Consider the following 16993-nt stretch of genomic DNA (forward strand, 5'->3'; position numbering starts at 1 on the left):
AGAAGCAGGCTCCATGCCGGGAGCCCGACGTGGGACTCGATCCCGGGACTCCAGGATCACACCCTGGGCCAAAGGCAGGCGCTAAACCGCTGAGCCACCCAGGGATCCCCAAACTGAGTAGTTTAAAACACGTTGTTATCTGACAGTATCTGTGGTTGAGAAATCCAGAAGCAGCTTAGCTGGGTAGTTTTGGCATAGGGTTTCTCACAAGGATTCAGTCAGAGTGTTAGCTGCGGGGTGCCTGGGGGGCTCAGTTGAGCATCCGACTCTTGGTTTCTGCTTAGGTCATGATCTCATGCGTTGTGAGATTGAGCCCTGAGTTGGGCTTTGCACTTAGTGCAGAGTCTGCTTGGGATTCTTTCCCTCTTCCACTCCCTTTCCCTTTGCCCCTCTTCTCATGTGCTTGTGCACAGATGCACTCTCCCTCTCTCAAATAAATAAATAAATCTTAAAAACAAAACAAAAAACAAAACCCAACAGTGTTAGCTGGGCCTATAGGCATCTGAGGCTCTACTCCAGGCTGGAGAATTTTCTTCCAAGTTTACTTACATGTTGTTGGCAAACCTTAGTTCCTTGCCATGTGGGCCTCTTCATAGGGCTGCCCACTGCAGCAGCTAACCTGCTCCAACACAAGTAATCCAAGAGAGAAAGAAGGAAGTGAGAGACCAAGATGGAAGCCATAATGTCTTTTATAATATCTCAAATGACATACCATTTCTCTTGGTCCCATAGACCAACCCTGATACAATGTAGGAAGGGACTACATAAGGATGTAAATGCCAGGAGGTGGGGACCACTGGGGGCCGTCTTGCAGGCTGGCTATCATAGTGGCACACTGAATAAGTTGCATCACCACGATTCAGACTCAAGTCTCTCTGACCACAGTAGTTAAGTACTCTTAACTACTACTGTGATAAGTGACAAAAGAAGGATTTGAACAGTGTGACTAATACTGACTGGGGCATCAGAGGAGATAACAGAGAAGGTTGCATTTGACCTGAGTCATGAAGAAACCGTGGGAGTTTTCTGTATAGAAGAGTGGAGGAGGGACATGCCAAGCAGGGGACCAGCATGTTCAAAGGCTTGGAGGCTTGAAAGTGTGGCATGTTCGGAAAGTAGAAAGTAATTTGGTATGATTAGAGTGTACGGTGCATGGAAGAAGCATAGGAGAGTAGATTAAGTGGTGGATGCTAAACAGTTGAAGGTGGGATGACATGATAAGATGGTGTGAAGTTCAGCATGTCGAGTTACAGGTATGTGGCTGACTACTCAGACCCTCACATGACAGCCAATGAACCTGATTGACATAAATATTTTAACTACCCCCCCCCCCCCCCCCCCCGCCCAATTACTACCGTTTTTGGTATTGCCTTGCTTTCTCAGTTGCTTTTTCCACCTGCTCCTCAATTGAATGTCCTGAGGTTAGGGAAGATGGAAAAGATAATGAAGCATCAAGCTGACAGAGGCTGAACAGAGGTCCCAACCTCAGGCTGAATACACTTTCAAATTCCTTACTACCAGTGGGAATATATCCAGATCTCCCCACCCCCTCCTCCAACCCTCTTCCCAGATTTTGGCTTTTGGAGCATCAAGTCCTTTTTAGGTGAATTGCTCTACTCCCAGCTGGGCATCAGGCCAGGTTGTTTCTCTCACTTCTCATTATGTACTGCTTTACAGCAGCATACCGCAGAATGAGAAATTGAAAGCAAAATGAATTTCTGCCATTTCAGATAAGTTTATAATCCTTCTGGTGAAATATGAAGAAATAGGGAGTGTGGAAAGACTTAATACTCAAAACCAGAATCTGGGTCAGCAATGAAACAATTTCACATCAGTTTATAAATGCTGTAGGTAAAGTAATAATGAGAAAAAGTGCTTATACCAAAGAGAGAGAGAGAAGGAGAGATGGAGCAATAAGAGGTGAGGAAACTTAACCAGTTAATTTCACTCCTCATTGTGTTTCTTGATTCTCGCTGCCACTCCCACTGCTGCCACAGGAGTTAGGAGTGAGGAGAATTTCAGAGGCTATTTCCCTGAAGAGAGTAAACTCTCTTTCTCAGTAAGAGATTCCCAAACCTGGAAGTAGGCACCGGAAGAAAGTAGAGACTTGAGTAGACCCCTCAAGAAGACTTCAGGTTATGGGACGCCTGGGTGGCTCAGTGGTTGGGCATCTGCCTTTGGCTCAGGGCGTGATCCTGGAGTCCTGGGATTGAGTCCCACATTGGGCTCCCTGCATGAAGCCTGCTTCTCCCTCTGCCTGTGTTTCTGCCTCTCTCTCTCTCTCTGCGAAATAAATAAATAAATAAATAAATAAATAAATTCTTTAAAAGAAAAAAAAGAAGACTTCAGGTTAAAGCAGAACAATCTCATGTTGAAATAGGAAACCACTATGTGCATAAAAAACCCAAAGAAGCAATACATCTGGAGTAATTCAGCCAGTATGTATTTTTTTAAATATATTTTATTTATTTATTTTTAAAGATTTTATTTATTTATTCATGAGAGAGAGAGAGAGAGAGAGAGAGAGAGAGAGAGAGGCAGAGACAGGGGCAGAGGGAGAAACAGGCTCCGTGCTGGGAGCCTGATGTGGGACTTGATCCGGGGTCTCCAGGATCATGCCCTGGGCTAATGGTGGCGCTAAACCACTGAGCCACCTGGGCTGCCTGTCAGTGTGTATTTTTAAGATTGTAGCAATTGTTAAAGTTTTTATTCTAGCTCAGTAAATAGTATAAGTTATTGAGACCACCAGGCTGGGTGGCTGCAGAGGCAAAAACAGAGCTTTAGAACAGTGTCAGAGTGAGTATTGATAGCCTTTGAACCAGAGGGTGGTGGCAGCAGGGGAAGAAGCACGGGTAGGGTTTCCTTGCTGCTCCACAGGGGCTAAGGGCTGGGCTGGCATTTTCAGTCGAGCTGCAACAAACCTGTCGGTACCAGGTCCCTAATGACTATCAATTTAATGGAGAAGTTGATAGAGGAATTTACATATTCCTAAATTAAATCATGGCTTGAACTAGGACATCTTGTAGCTAGTGACAACTGCATCAAAGAGAAGATCACACCACAATATCTAAAAATCAACAATTGAGGGGCACCTGCATGGCTCAGTGGTTGAGCATCTGCTTTTGGCTTAGGTCATGGTCCCAGGGTTCTGGATCGAGTCCCACATCGGGCTCCCCGAGGGGAGCCTGTTTCTCCCTCTACCTGTGTTGTGTCTCTGCCTCTCTCTTTGTGTCTCTCATGAATAAATAAATAAAATCTTTAAAAAATGTTTTTAAATAAAAATCAACAATTGATTTGAAAACTATTAGGGTGATTTATACTATAATTTATGTCATTTGGTAAGCAGTTTTGATACAGTTTAGTTTATTAAGAGAATAAAAGAGTTATTTAAATTTTTGATGTATGTATTGATTTCTGTATTTATATTTCTCTATGGTTTGTAAAATATTTTTAATATCACTCCTGAGGATACTGAAGTCTTTTAAGAGAGACATATTATAGGGGCACCTGGCTGGCTCAGTTGGTAGATCTCAGGGTCATGAGTTCAAGTCCCACATTGGGTGTGGAACCTCCTTAAATAGATAAAAAAGAGAGAGAAAGAGAGATCTGTTATATAGTACTTTTATAATTCTGATCTGAAGGCCTCCTACAAGACCACTTAGAGCTATAAGGAGTGGGAAGAACAGAGATCTAAATCATGGGGCAAGTTGAATAGGCTGGTAAGGTAGCAGTGCAAGCCCATTACTGGGAATATTTTGAAAACTTCCAGGATGTCAATTTACAAATTTAGTTGATTTCATTTGTGTCATTATGTTGTTAGGCACTTTAATTTAATTCTTCTAGGTGTGTTTTTGGCTCCTGTTCCACAGAGGGAGGATTGTAGTGTTTTTTCATTTTGGTTTGATTTTTTTGCCCTCCTCTTTTCCCCCTCTGCTAGGAAGCCTAAGAAGAAATTAGCTACCTCTACTTTCACTTGATTCCATGACCTGTCAGATTGATTCCATGACGTGTCTGCTGTAGGATCTTAGGTTACTCTTGGTCTCAGAATAAAACCATAGAAACTACGAGAGTCCAAAAGTACTCTTTAGTTGAAGCTGCCTTTCAGCTGAATTGCGTTTGGGAAATAGTAGGTGGAGAGGAGCCACTTTGTGCCCTGCACTTTTTGCCTTGCTTTATTTTGTATCTTCTATTTCAGTTTTCTCTGCCCATTCTTTTATTTTTTTTATTTTTTATGATAGTCACACACACACAGAGAGAGAGGCAGAGGCATAGGCAGAGGGAGAAGCAGGCTCCATGCACCGGGAGCCCGACGTGGGATTCGATCCCAGGTCTCCAGGATCGCGCCCTGGGCCAAAGGCAGGCGCTAAACCGCTGCGCCACCCAGGGATCCCATCTGCCCATTCTTTCATGTCAAAACAGTTTCAAGAGGAAAGCCTCTTTCATTTGCCTGAAACTAGCAGGTTATCTGGGTCTAGTTTCCAGGAACTTGACAGTTTAGTTCTAATTAAGTGCTAGATGTTTATTTAATTTTTTTGAAAAATTTTAAAAGTTTTTTATTTGTTCAAGCAATCTCCACACCCAACATGGCGCTTGAACTCACAGCCCCAAGATCAAGAATTGTACACTCTTCCAACTAAGCCAGCCAGGTACCCCAAGTGCTAGATCTTTAGTTGGTAAACAGTATTTGTTGAATGAATGAATGAATGAATGAATGAATGAATGAAGATTTAAGTCTGACAGTTTCTTCTGTATCTTTTGGGTTGTGTGATGAGCCTGAATTTTCAGAGGGGTACAGTCTAATCCTTGGACCTCTGTTGCTGCCTTCCCACTCCCAATCTACTTTCTGTTTATACATTTGATATAAATGAAATCATGTCATATGACCTTTTGTGACATGTTTTCAAGGTTTGTCTGTGTTGTGGCATGTATTAGTACTTTATTCCTTTCTGTGGCTGAGTACTGTTCCATTGTATTATTTATCCATTCATCAGTTACTATTCCATTGCATTATTTACTAGTTTGTCAGTTGATAGACATTTGAGTTGTTTTTATCTTCAGCTGTTATGAATAATGCTGCTATCAACATCCATGTACAAGTTTTGGTATGGATATATGTTTCATTTTTTGTGTGTATATACCTAGTAGTGGAATTGGGGGGTTATGTGGTAACTCTATGTCTAACATTATGAAGAACTACTAAACTGTTTTCCAAAGTGGTTATACATTTTACATTTCCATCAGCAATGTATATGGGCTCCAGTTTTTCTACATATTCATCACAGCCAAGGATTTTATTTCTACTTGGACTTTTCTTCCGCTTTGGCAAAAGTAGAAGGGGCATGAACTTGATTTAAGAAATGACATTATAGGGTAGCCCCGGTGGCGCAGCGGTTTAGCACCACCTGCAGCCCAGGGTTTGATCCTGGGGACCCTGGATCGAGTCCCACATCAGGCTCCCTACGTGGAGCTTGCTTCTCCCTCTGCCTGCGCCTCTGCCTCTCTCTCTCTCTCTCTCTCTCTGTGTGTCTCTATGAATGAATAAATAAAAAAAAAACATTAAAAGAAAAAAAAAAGAAATGACATTATAGGGGCACCTGGGTAGCCAGTTGATTAAGCATCTACCTTCAGCTCAGGTCTTGGGATCAAGCCCTACATCAGGCTTGCTGCTCAGTGAAGAGCCTGCTTCTCCCTCTCCCTTGGCTACTCCCCCTGCTTGTGCATGTGCGCTCTCTGTGTCAAATAAGAAAGAAAGAAAGAGAGAGAGAGAGAGAGAAGAGAAAGAAAGAAAGAAAGAAAGAAAGAAAGAAAGAAAGAAAGAAAGAAAGAAAGAAAGAAAGAAAGAAAGAAAGGAAGGAAGGAAGGAAAGAAAAGAAATTGTAAAACCTTGAGTAGATTTTTGGTTTACAGATTAACATACCAGTTCTCTCCATATTATTCTCTCATGATCTGCCCATGTGTTTCTGGACTCCCTTTGCCAAGGGTTTGTAAATAGTAGTGCAATGGGATAAGCAGTTTGGTGAGTTTTGGTAAATGTATACATCCTTGTAACAACTCTCCCAGTTGAGGTGTAAAATATTTCTCTTCTCTAAAAAGTTCCTTTGTGGCTCTTTTAGGGGATGTTAAAATTTTTTTTAGAGATTTATTTAGGGGATTCCTGGGTGGCTTGGTGGTTTAGTGCCTGCCTTTGGCCCAGGGCACGATCCTGGAGTCCTGGGATCGAGTCCCACGTTGGGCTCCCGGCATGGAGCCTGCTTCTCCCTCTGCCTCTCTCGCTCTCTCTCTCTGTGTCTATCATATATATATATATATAGGAAGGAGAGAAGTATATCAGAGAAGGAGAGAACACAAGTGGGAGGGGCAGGGAAAGGGGGGAGAGAGAATCTCTAGCTGACTCAACGCTGAGCAATGGCCTGTTGCAGGGCTCCATCTCACAACCCTGAGATCACAACCTGAGCTGAAACTGAGAGTCAAACGCTGACTTGACTTTGCCACCCAGGAGCCCTGAGGATGTTAACATTTTTAAAAAATTTTATTTTGTTTTATTTTTTTAAAATATTTTATTAATTTATTCATGAGAGACACAAAAGCAGAGATAGAAGCAGGCTCCTTGGGGGACTCAATCCCAGGACCCCAGGATCATGACTTAAGCCAAAGGTTGACACTCAACCACTGAGCCCCCCAGGTGCCCCTAAATGGGTTAATTTGTTACTAATTACTTTGGCTGGTTGTTAAATTTTTTTTAATGGAAAGTGAAAAACAGCATGTAAAATTGTATACATTTAAATGTATGATAATAGTCACAACTATATTCAAGCATTAAATTTTTTTTTAAGGATTTTATTTATTTATTCATGAGAGATACAGAGAGAGGCAGAGACACAGGCAGAAGAAGAAGCAGGCTCCCCGCGGGGAGCCCAATAGAGGATTTGATCCCAGGACCCCGGGACCATGACCCGAGCCAAACGCATATGCTCAATCACTGAGCCACCCAGGTGCCCTAAAAAAAGTTTTAATAGTGCTTCCCTTTTGGGTGGTAGGATAACAGGTGAATTCTATTCCTCTGCCTATGTCTCTGCCTCTCTCTCTGTGTCTCTCATGGATAAATAAATAGAATATTGAAAAAAATTAACCCATTTATTGTAGGCTAGCAGTGTTTTAAATGGTCAAGCTTCTACTGGTATTTCAACTCCTTCAGTCTTCTGATGGCAGACTTTACTGTGATGGCACCTCCAGGTGCCACTGGCTATGGTATTCATATAGGAGCCACAATGCCAGATGCCCACAGCTCGTCTTTTCCTCTTGGTTTTGCCACAGAAGAAGCAAGTGTACTTGGCTTGCTGGCTTATTTCAATTTTCTTCACCATTTTCCTGAGGGAGGCACCATAACGGGTCCCGTATTTACCCATGATTCTGACCTTTTTGGTGTGTTTAACCATGTCGTCGCGAATTAGGTCCAAGCCCAGAGAGCTTCACTTTCCATTGTAACATAAATATTTTTTTGTGTTGTGAAAAATTCTTCATGAATATAATTTTTAAGAGCTTCATGGGGCCCCGCCTGGATGGCTTATTCGGTTAAGCCTCCAACTCTTGCTTTTGGCTCAGGTCATGATGTCAGTGTCTTGGTGGGCTCCCTGCTCAGTGAGAGTATGCTTCCCCTCTCATGCACTCCCTGTCTCTCTAAAATAAATAAATCTTCAAAAAAAAAAAAAAAAGCTTCATGGGGTTACATTATATATCTATGTTTTAGTCTGGTTGGGTTGTGATAACAAAAAAACACAGATTGGGTGGCTTAATGTTAGAAATTTATTTTCTCATTGTTTTGGAGGTTGGATGTCCAAAATCAAGGCGCCAACATCTTTGGTTTCCCCAGAGGCCTCTCTCCATGGTTTATAGATGGCAGTGTTCTTGTGATGTCCTCACAGGGCCTTTTCTCTCTGTGAGAGCGCAAGCATTCTGGTGTCTCTTCCTTTTCTTATGAGGATGCCAGTGCTATCAGATTAGGACTCAACCTTTTAAAAATAAATTTATTTATTTATTTATTTATTTATTTATTTATTTATTTATTTATTTATTCATTCATTCATGAGAGACAGAGAGAGGCAGAGACATAGGCAGAGGGAGAAGCAGGCTTCCTGCGGGGAGCCCGATGTGGACTTGATCCTGGATCCCAGGATCACGACCTGAACCAAAGGCTGACTCTCAACCACTGAGCCACCCAGGCGTCCCTCCTCTGTGGCTTTTTATGCTTTCAAAACCCTCCCCCCAGTCAGAGATGAAAAACATTTTTTGTTAGATTTATAATGTTTTTTTAAAAAACGATTTATAATGTTTAAAAATATCTTTCACCTCAACCTCAACCTATTAACTGTTTATTTAGAAATAGTCTCCCAAAGATATATGCTATTGTGATGTTAGTAATGTTGAATATTCCCATGATTTAGAATTGTACCATCCAGTAGAAGTTTTTTTAGTGATGACAGAAAAGTTCTATGTTTGTGCTGTCCAGTATGGTACCCACTAACCACATGTGATTATTGAGCATTTGATATGTGGCTAGTGCAACTGAAAAATGAAATTTTAATTTAAATTTTAATGTAAATAAAATTTAAGTTAATTATGAATTAAACTAAAATTTAAACATTTAAATTAAAAACAAATTTAAATAGATCTGAAGAGGGGCACCTCTTCAGGATCAGTTGGTTATGCGTCTGACTCTTGGTTTTGGCTCAGGTCATGATCTCAGGATTGTGAGATCAAGCCCTGCTTGGGACTCCTCACTCAGAAGAATCTGCTTGTCCCTCTCCCTCTGTTCCTCCTCCTGCCCTCCCTTGCTCTCAAATAAATAAAATCTTTTTATAAAAAAGATCTAGGGATCCCTGGGTGGCGCAGCGGTTTGGCGCCTGCCTTTGGCCCAGGGCGCGATCCTGGAGACCCAGGATCGAATCCCACATCAGGCTCCCGGTGCATGGAGCCTGCTTCTCCCTCTGCCTGTGTCTCTGCCTCTCTCTCTCTCTCTCTGTGACTATCATAAATAAAAAAAAATATATATATATATATATAAAAAAGATCTAAAGACTTAAGGTCTTATTTTTTTTTTTAAGATTTATTTATTCGTTCAGAGAGAGTGAAGAGAGAGGCAGAGACACAGAGGGAGAAGCAGGCTCCATGCAGGAAGCCTGACGCGGGACTGGATCCCGGGTCCCCAGGATCACACCCCCGGCTGCAGGTGGCGCTAAACTGCTGCGCCACCTGGGCTGCCCAAGACTTAAGGTCTTAAATTTTGTATTTTTATATCCTGTGTTTGCAGCATGGAATGGAGTAGTCTAATGCTGGTTCACTGATGTATGCTTTCCTCTGAGGAAAGATACTCAAGGGAATTTTATCTGTAATACCTAATCAACTGCTGACCTATATGCGATTATAGCCCTTTTTTCCTAGTGATAAAGGGAATTAGCACAAGCATTGTGTATGTGTGTATGTGAGTTGTCTGTGTGTAGGGGCAATTTATGCATCAGAAAGTTGAAGTTTCTTTCATTTGCACATGTACAAATTAATCTCCAGCATCTTTAGTGGCCTTAGCAAAGCCATCTGGCTGAAGAAAAATGAATCTGTAGTGAGTTGCATCACACTTTAGGCTTACCCCAGTTTTTTTCTGTTACAGACGCTGCATTCAGGTAGTACATAAACTACTTTGCTACCAGAAGAAATGTAGAGTACGTCTGCATTATACCTGGAGGGAACTCTGGTCAGGTAACTATCTTTTGAATTTGTCTTCTTTTCCTCTTTTATGAGCCCTTAGGCCTAGGCACAGCTGAAAATTAAAAAAAAAAAAAAAAAAGTTTAGAATGCTTCTGTTTTCTTTCTTTTCTTTTCTTTTTAAAAGATTTTTATTTATTTGAGAGAGAGAGCATAAGCAGGGGGAACAGCAGACAAAGAGAGAAGCAGGCTCCAACTGAGCAGGGAGCCCAAAGGTCTTAGCTCAGTCCTAAGACCCTGGGATCATGACCTGAGCCAAAGGCAGATGCTTAACCCACTGAGCCACCCAGGCACCCCAGATGCTTCTATTTTCATTTATACTTTTTGTCATTTCAGCCTTGTTCTTTTCTAGATCTGGGCACGTCATGTAATCTATTCCATACCTCCTCTAAAATTTCTTCTCCCTGTATTTTTTTGTCAGCTGGTATAAACAATTGAATATATCTTGAGTTCTAATGATTCGTGGTTTGAGTGAGAGTGAGGTAGGAGGAGTCAGTACAAACTTGGATTCCCCCTTGATTCCATGTGGTAGCAGCATATGGACTATAGGGAGGCTTCTGTGTGTTTCCTCAAGATGAGTAATCTTAGGAGGAATGTCATAGGGAGAGGGGATGGAGAAGGGGTGGAGAGATGGGGGGAATCCTGTTCTTTGTGTTACATCTGGCATTATTACTGTTTACAGATAGTGTCAATTGTGCCACACCCCCTGTGCCAGAGACAAAAACAGCAAATTACAGTGTTTACTTTTGTCTTTGTATCCATTTGGAAGCCCAGTAAAGTCATAGCTACCCCTGCGGGGGTGGGGGGGTGGGGGGGTGGCTCTTCTCTAAGGGTACAATTAATGCTGGCTTGCCACCCCTTTCTTTTGTGTAACTAAATTGGAGGTTTCAGGCAAGCCGGGAGACATGCTCCCTGAGGCATTTGCTTGCTGATAGGTACTGTGGCTTTTTGGATCTGATGGTACAATAAGTCTTCTTCAGATGATTACAGTGATGAATGGTTGCCCCACCCATGGAAGAGCTACTAAGTATTCTCAGCCCAGGAGGGTGTGTTAGTGTCAGAGGCTTTATAAGAAACAGGCCAGTAACCCCACCCTCTTCCATGGAATTCATCTCCCTTGTTGTGACATATGGCTTCCTCCCAACCCAATTTGGCTTTCTAAATTTAGTCCTCTATAATGGGAAGTAGAGATCTTTAATTAATGGATTAGCAAGTTCTTTGCAGTTACTGCCTATGGTGGTGAAGGGTGAACAGGAGAATAACACTAAGTGGCAATAGTGGCAGTTTGGTATTTTAGGAGAAAAGAGTATGATTGTGTGAGAGTTTGAGATTGAGGGAATGTCAGAAGATCTAAAGAGATCAAAAGAGATTGAAATGACTAAAGTTAGAATTTCCTAGGTAGGAACAATTCTTGTTAATATTTGGGATTGTGGTTGCCTATGAATATATGATTATTGGGTTCTAAAAAATTAGGATTAAAGAGAAAACACAAAAATGATAAATCTGTGGATATTGGTATAGTTGTAGGACTTATAACAAGTACAAATGGTTTATGTCTAAACTGGAATGAAGTTACCCATTGTAGTACTAACGAGTTTGTGGTCATAGTTGTTTCTGCCTGCTTTTGATTCTCTTCTGGTTTGATTTTCTCTGGTATTATATTTTCTTTCGTTTCTATTCCAGCCATCCTGTCTCTGGTCCCTGGGATCTTTCTGGCTTTTCTCCTATCCTGAACATCTGTGGTTCTCTTCCTCATTGTCCTGTTGTGTTGCCTTTTACCATTTACCCTGATCTGTCTCCCTGGGGCCCAGGGCTTTCCATTACTTTTGTTCCTTCTTCCACTTTGTATCCTGTCCTTCGTGCTCTTGTTGTCATATATTCTACTGGTACATATGTTATAAACCCCAAAATACATTGCTATCATTTTTGTTTAAAGAGTCACTTATCTTTTAAAGAGATTAAAAATGTCTTTTGTATTTATCTTTTCTTGATCTTAGCATTTCCCTATTCTGGCTAGGAAATTGTGAGGCAAAAGACCATTTTTATCCTATATTGGTCAGTTGACTTCATGTCATTAAGTGCTTTCTGTCATGTGCAGCTCTGTAATTAGGCGCTGTCTCAGGACTAATTGACTGGCATTCTAAGGCCCTTGATAGGTTGAGAGGAGATGTATACGAGGGTCATTAGTGATACTGGGATGATTTCTTGTTCCTGAGGCATAGGCACTTGTACTCGAGTTCTCTGCCAAGTGAGGTTAGGTTCTTTTCCTATATAGACTGGGTGAGCCTCCTGGAACCCTGGCTCATGTATTTATATATGGGGTATACAGTGAGATACAGAGCAGCAGGTGTTAAGGAAAGTTGCAAAATACTATACTACATCTGATGCATCAGAGCCCATAATAATGTATAATATTGCAATCAGTGAATATAAATGTGGCTATGGTGGATTCACCCACTCCTTGGCTGTCAGTACCCTTCATATGTTGGTATGCCCATGTTTTTACTCATTCTTTGCTTTCTAGACTTAAGGATTTGCTGGAGGTGTGTGAACCTCACCATGATAAATATGCTTATGTGTATAGATGCCCATACATGATCTCCTATTTTGGATAAAAGATAGGTCTTAAAACTATCCTCTGTAGAAACAGGAAACTGGGTTTTAGGATAAGATCCTAGGAAATAGGTCTTTACCTTTGAGAATATAATGAAAGATATGATCTTTGTGTCCAGAAAAATGTCCATTTGCATGTATATTTTGCATATAATTTCAGAGAGTTCATGGACCCTCTGAAGCTGCTATCCATGATCCTGTGTTATGAATTCCTATCCTAATTTTAGGTTCCATTGCCTCCCAATTATTTCTCTTTTCACAGAACGTCTTACTATCTGGTTTAATATTTTTCTTTCTTTCTTTTTTTTTTTTTTTTTAAGATTTTATTTATTTATTCATGAGAGACAGAGAGAGGCAGAGACACAGGCAGAGGGAGAAGCAGGCTCCATGCAGGAAGCCCGATGCAGGACTCGATCCTGGGCCTCCAGGATCACACCCTGGGCCAAAGGCAGGTGCTAAACTGCTGAGCCAACCAGGGACCCCCAATATTTTTTCCTTATTTACTGATCATAATGTATTTTTCCTGGGAACTTAGCTTCACAATCTTCTCTCTGAACTTCTTGGGGATATGGAGCATGTTGGTCACTATATTTTATTTTCTGTATCTTTCCTTACTTGGCACTTTGGGTTTCTGTTTTAGCATATTGCATTGTTTTGCTATGTTTGCTTAAGTATGAGTAATGATTTATTTAAATATTTTTCTTTCCTCTTAAAAAAGCTCTTGTAGAGTAGGGTGTGTGTTTTTATCATTGCTTTATTCACACTACTTAGCTTATAATAGGGGCACAGAAAACATTTGAAATGAGTAAATGGATATGTGGACATGTAGAATTTCCATCACTGATGAATCAGCATTCTCTTAAAGGAGCAGAGTCTTGTGTTTGGGCCTCAAAACAATAACAACAACAACAACAACAACAACAACAACAACAACAATAGAATCCAGTAGGATGTTTGTTGTCATGTTTCTGTTGGGCTGACTTTAATCACCTTTTTATTTGAATTGTTGATATGAAACGAAGTGGTGGATGATTTTTCTTTCGTCTGTTTCTTCCTTACTTAAAGATACATGGATTGCTTTTAACTAAGTAAATATGGAAACTTTGATGGTTTCTAAGCCATTAACCAAAGAATGAGCTGAATGTTTAGAGAGAAGCATATAGTTGTAAGAGAGGAAAAGACCTGAACAGAGCTTAGTGGAGTCAGCTTATTTTACTTCCACTGCAGGCAGAAGGGACACTGGGGAGGCAGCCTGCATTTAAATAGTGTAGCTTTCCACAGTCTGAAAGCATGGGTCGATTTAAAGGCAGATTTATACTGACATTTTATATTCGACATTTATCTATGGTTCACAGTCCTTCTTACCCTTTCACTTTGCCACATCCCTGGGTGATAAGTCATTTTTATCACCATTTGTTGGGAAAGGGAGCAGAGGTGTATAGAAGGGTTAGTGCCTTGCTAAGGACCATGGAACCAGATACTAAACAGAGTCACAATTAGAACTTAGAGTTCTTGACTCCTATGCTCAGATGCAGATCACTAGGCAACATTTGCCTCCCTACAGGAAGAAAGCCCCCCAAAGCCCCCAAAACAATCTGTTCAGCTTCACTGTGCTAAATAGCATCTAAAGCATTCACAGCTTTTGAAAAAGAGAGAAATCGTACATGGCCTGACCTTTTAGATACCTACTGGGAAAAATGGAAAACCCAGAGAGTGTCATAGCTTTGTGGCTCCAGCTGGCTTTCTCATCACTAGCAGAAGCCTGTGACTTCATGGTTAGATCTACCTTGAGACTGGGAGTTGAGAGGCTTTTGTTGGAAGCTTGTTACATTTTTATAGGTGTTGTCATGTAGGACTGAAAATTTTTAAGAGAAACACTGATCTGAGATTGATCTGTGAGTTCTTGTATAAGTATAGCTTTGACAGCGTGGCGGCCCCTCCTGATTTGGGGAAACTATCCTTTGAGCTTTTAATTGTCAGTTTTTTTTTGTTTGTTTAGTTTCTTTTTTAAACTTTCAATTTTGATATAATTATAGGCTCACAGGAAGTTGCAAAAATAGTATAGCAAGTTCTTGTGCCCTTTACCCAGCTTTCTCCAATGGTAACATCTTATATAACTCTACAATATTGCTTCTTTTAGTTTGGAAGAAGGTATAGGGAGGAGAGGAGGACACAGCAGTAAACAGCTAGAATAGATGGGAAGGGGAATTTTGGCAGCTGCTGTTGCTATTTTGTTTTTAAAATTGCTTTTTAAATTGTTCTTCCTCTTTCCCCCAAATTTTCTCTGATGTAGGGGAATATGTTACAAGATGTATTCTAGGCTGGATGTGCCTAATTAAGACTGTGCTAGCTAGCTTCCATGTGCAAAAAAGATGGAGGCTTCTTTCTTCTGTGCATAGTTCCTCTCAGAATGTTTTAATATAGGGTCATTAGAAGGCATTTTTCTGTTTCCCCAATTTTTTTATGAAAGATTCTGTACAGCGGTATAGCAAGCCCTAGGACTGAAAAAGAATGCCAGGAAACTTTTTTTTCCCTTTAAATCACCACATTTGGCTAACTCTAAAATTTATACTATTTTGACTCTTTCTTTCATCCCCTCAGAAACTTGGCAGAATCAAAAGATAAGAATTTCTAACATGTTTAGCCTGTTAGAGGGAGAAAAAGATTCCTACCAAAAAGGCCCTGAAAAGAGTGAGAAATCTCTGTTCTTTTCTCTGCACATGAAGTCACTTCCTATCCAGAGAAATGTCAGCTCTCATAGGTCCATTAGTATCTTGTCAACTAGAAGAGACAAAGGAAGGAGTAGCTGTGCTTTTGTTGCTCTGCCTGTACTAGCTCTAAAGGAACATATCATTTGGTTTCATGAGGTGTCATTGTTCCCTGGATCTCCAGTGAGCAGGACGGGTCTGATACTGTTTTTCACCTCATTTTGGCAGGAAGTAAAGTTCTTGATTCTGTATCATATACCTCCACTGAGACATGGTCTCACTGACAGATTTCTTAAAGGGTGACAATTTTGGTTATTTCTCAGCTGGGTAGAGTTGGAAAAAATAAGCAAGTAGTACAGGACCTTGAAGGCACTGGCTTTTGAGCATGGTTATAATGAGACAGCTGCACAGGAATAAGGTGTATGGGATCCTGCATTCCCCAGAGTCCGAGTTCCATCTGGGTACTTTCACATAAAGGATTGTTTTCATGATAAGAAGGTGGGTGGTAACTGTGACAATGCAGTGTCCCCAAGTAAATGGGGAGTTGGAGATAGTTGAGAACCTTTTTTTCCCTTTTAAGCAGATGTACTGCAACAGCAAGGAAAATGTAACACAGAACCTAACTTCCATTTAAAGAAAGGATCTGTTCTTTTTTCCAGTTCATCTAGAGGAGTGTGAAGCCTTTAGGCACATACTGACTTTTTTTGTTGTGGTAAAATACACATAATATTTACCACCTTAACTGTTTTTCAGTGTACAGTTCAGTGGTATTAGATATTTATCACATTGTTGTACAGCCATCACCATCATCTCTCCCCATAACTTTTTATCTTGTAAAACAAAAACTCTATACCGATTAAACAAGAACTCCTCATCCCTCCCTTTGCCAGCCTCTGGCAACCAGCGTTCCACTTCTCAGTCTTTATGATTTTGACTACACTAAGCACCCCAAGTGAGTGAAATCCTATAGTATTTGTCTTTTTATGACTGTCTTATTTCACTTATTATACCATTCTCAGACTCCAGAAATCAGATTCTCTCGTCTTCAGAGTTTGCTTTTTTGTTTTTGTTGTTGTTGTTGTTGTCTGCCTCTGCCCTTGTTCAGCCTGAGTATAAACTTAATGTCTCCTTTGCTCTGTTTTGAGCCTTTTTTGGGCATGTGCAGTCACTTTTTCATTTTTCCTTTATGCATTTTTTTAAAGATTTTATTTATTTATTCATGAGAGACACAGAGAAAGAGGCAGAGACATAGGCAGAGGGAGAAGCAGGCTCCCTGGAGAGCCTGATGTGGGCTTGATCCCAGGACCCGGGAATCAGGACCTGAGCTAAAGGCAGACACTCAACCACTGAGCCACCCACGTGCCCCTGTTTTTTTGTTTTGTTTTAAAGGAGGTTCCACGCCCAATGTGGAGCCCAACACAAGGGCTTGAACTCATGACCCTGAGATCAAGACCTGAGCTGAGATCAAGAGTCAGATGCTTAACTGACTGAGCAACCCAGGTGCCCCTATGCAATTGTTCTTGAATGTTCTAGTCTGATTCTTTGGAGATCATTTATTTGTGTTCTGCTAGAGGCTTTCTGTCTCCTTCCTGTTTTTAATATTATTTAAATGTCATTCACTTGGTTTTCTAATTAAACCTCCCTTCTGCTTCTCTGAGGCAGGCGTCTGAGCTACCATTTAATTGTGTCTTCCCGTAGTTGGCTTGTCCTTCTCCGCACCTGGTTCACCTCAGTGTGGGGGACAGGTTCTAGTCCTGGAGAAGTTCCCAGTTCCCAGAATTATTCATTCTACTCTTCCACATGGCAGCACAATTTGCTGCTGCTCTCTCCTTGAATTCAAACCAGTTTAGGAAAAAATCTGCCAAAGTCCTCATTATGTAGGGTATACATTGATGTTAGGAACAGCTCTGCAAACA

General features: G+C 41.0%; 1 protein-coding gene across 9 annotated transcripts in view; it reads left to right on the top strand.

Moving 5' to 3' along the window:
• The window catches only part of ARMH3 (armadillo like helical domain containing 3), a 181713-nt gene that overhangs the window by 54256 nt on the left and 110464 nt on the right, over positions 1-16993 (top strand). For all 9 annotated transcript variants that reach the window (XM_072805589.1, XM_072805591.1, XM_072805593.1 and 6 more), the window contains one exon: positions 9662-9750. In XM_072805589.1, the coding sequence (XP_072661690.1) occupies positions 9662-9750 (89 nt within the window). The remainder of the gene's footprint in view (positions 1-9661; positions 9751-16993) is intronic.

Source organism: Canis lupus, chromosome 29 (genome assembly GCF_048164855.1).
Source record: "Canis lupus baileyi chromosome 29, mCanLup2.hap1, whole genome shotgun sequence".
Taxonomy (NCBI): Eukaryota; Metazoa; Chordata; class Mammalia; order Carnivora; family Canidae; genus Canis; species Canis lupus.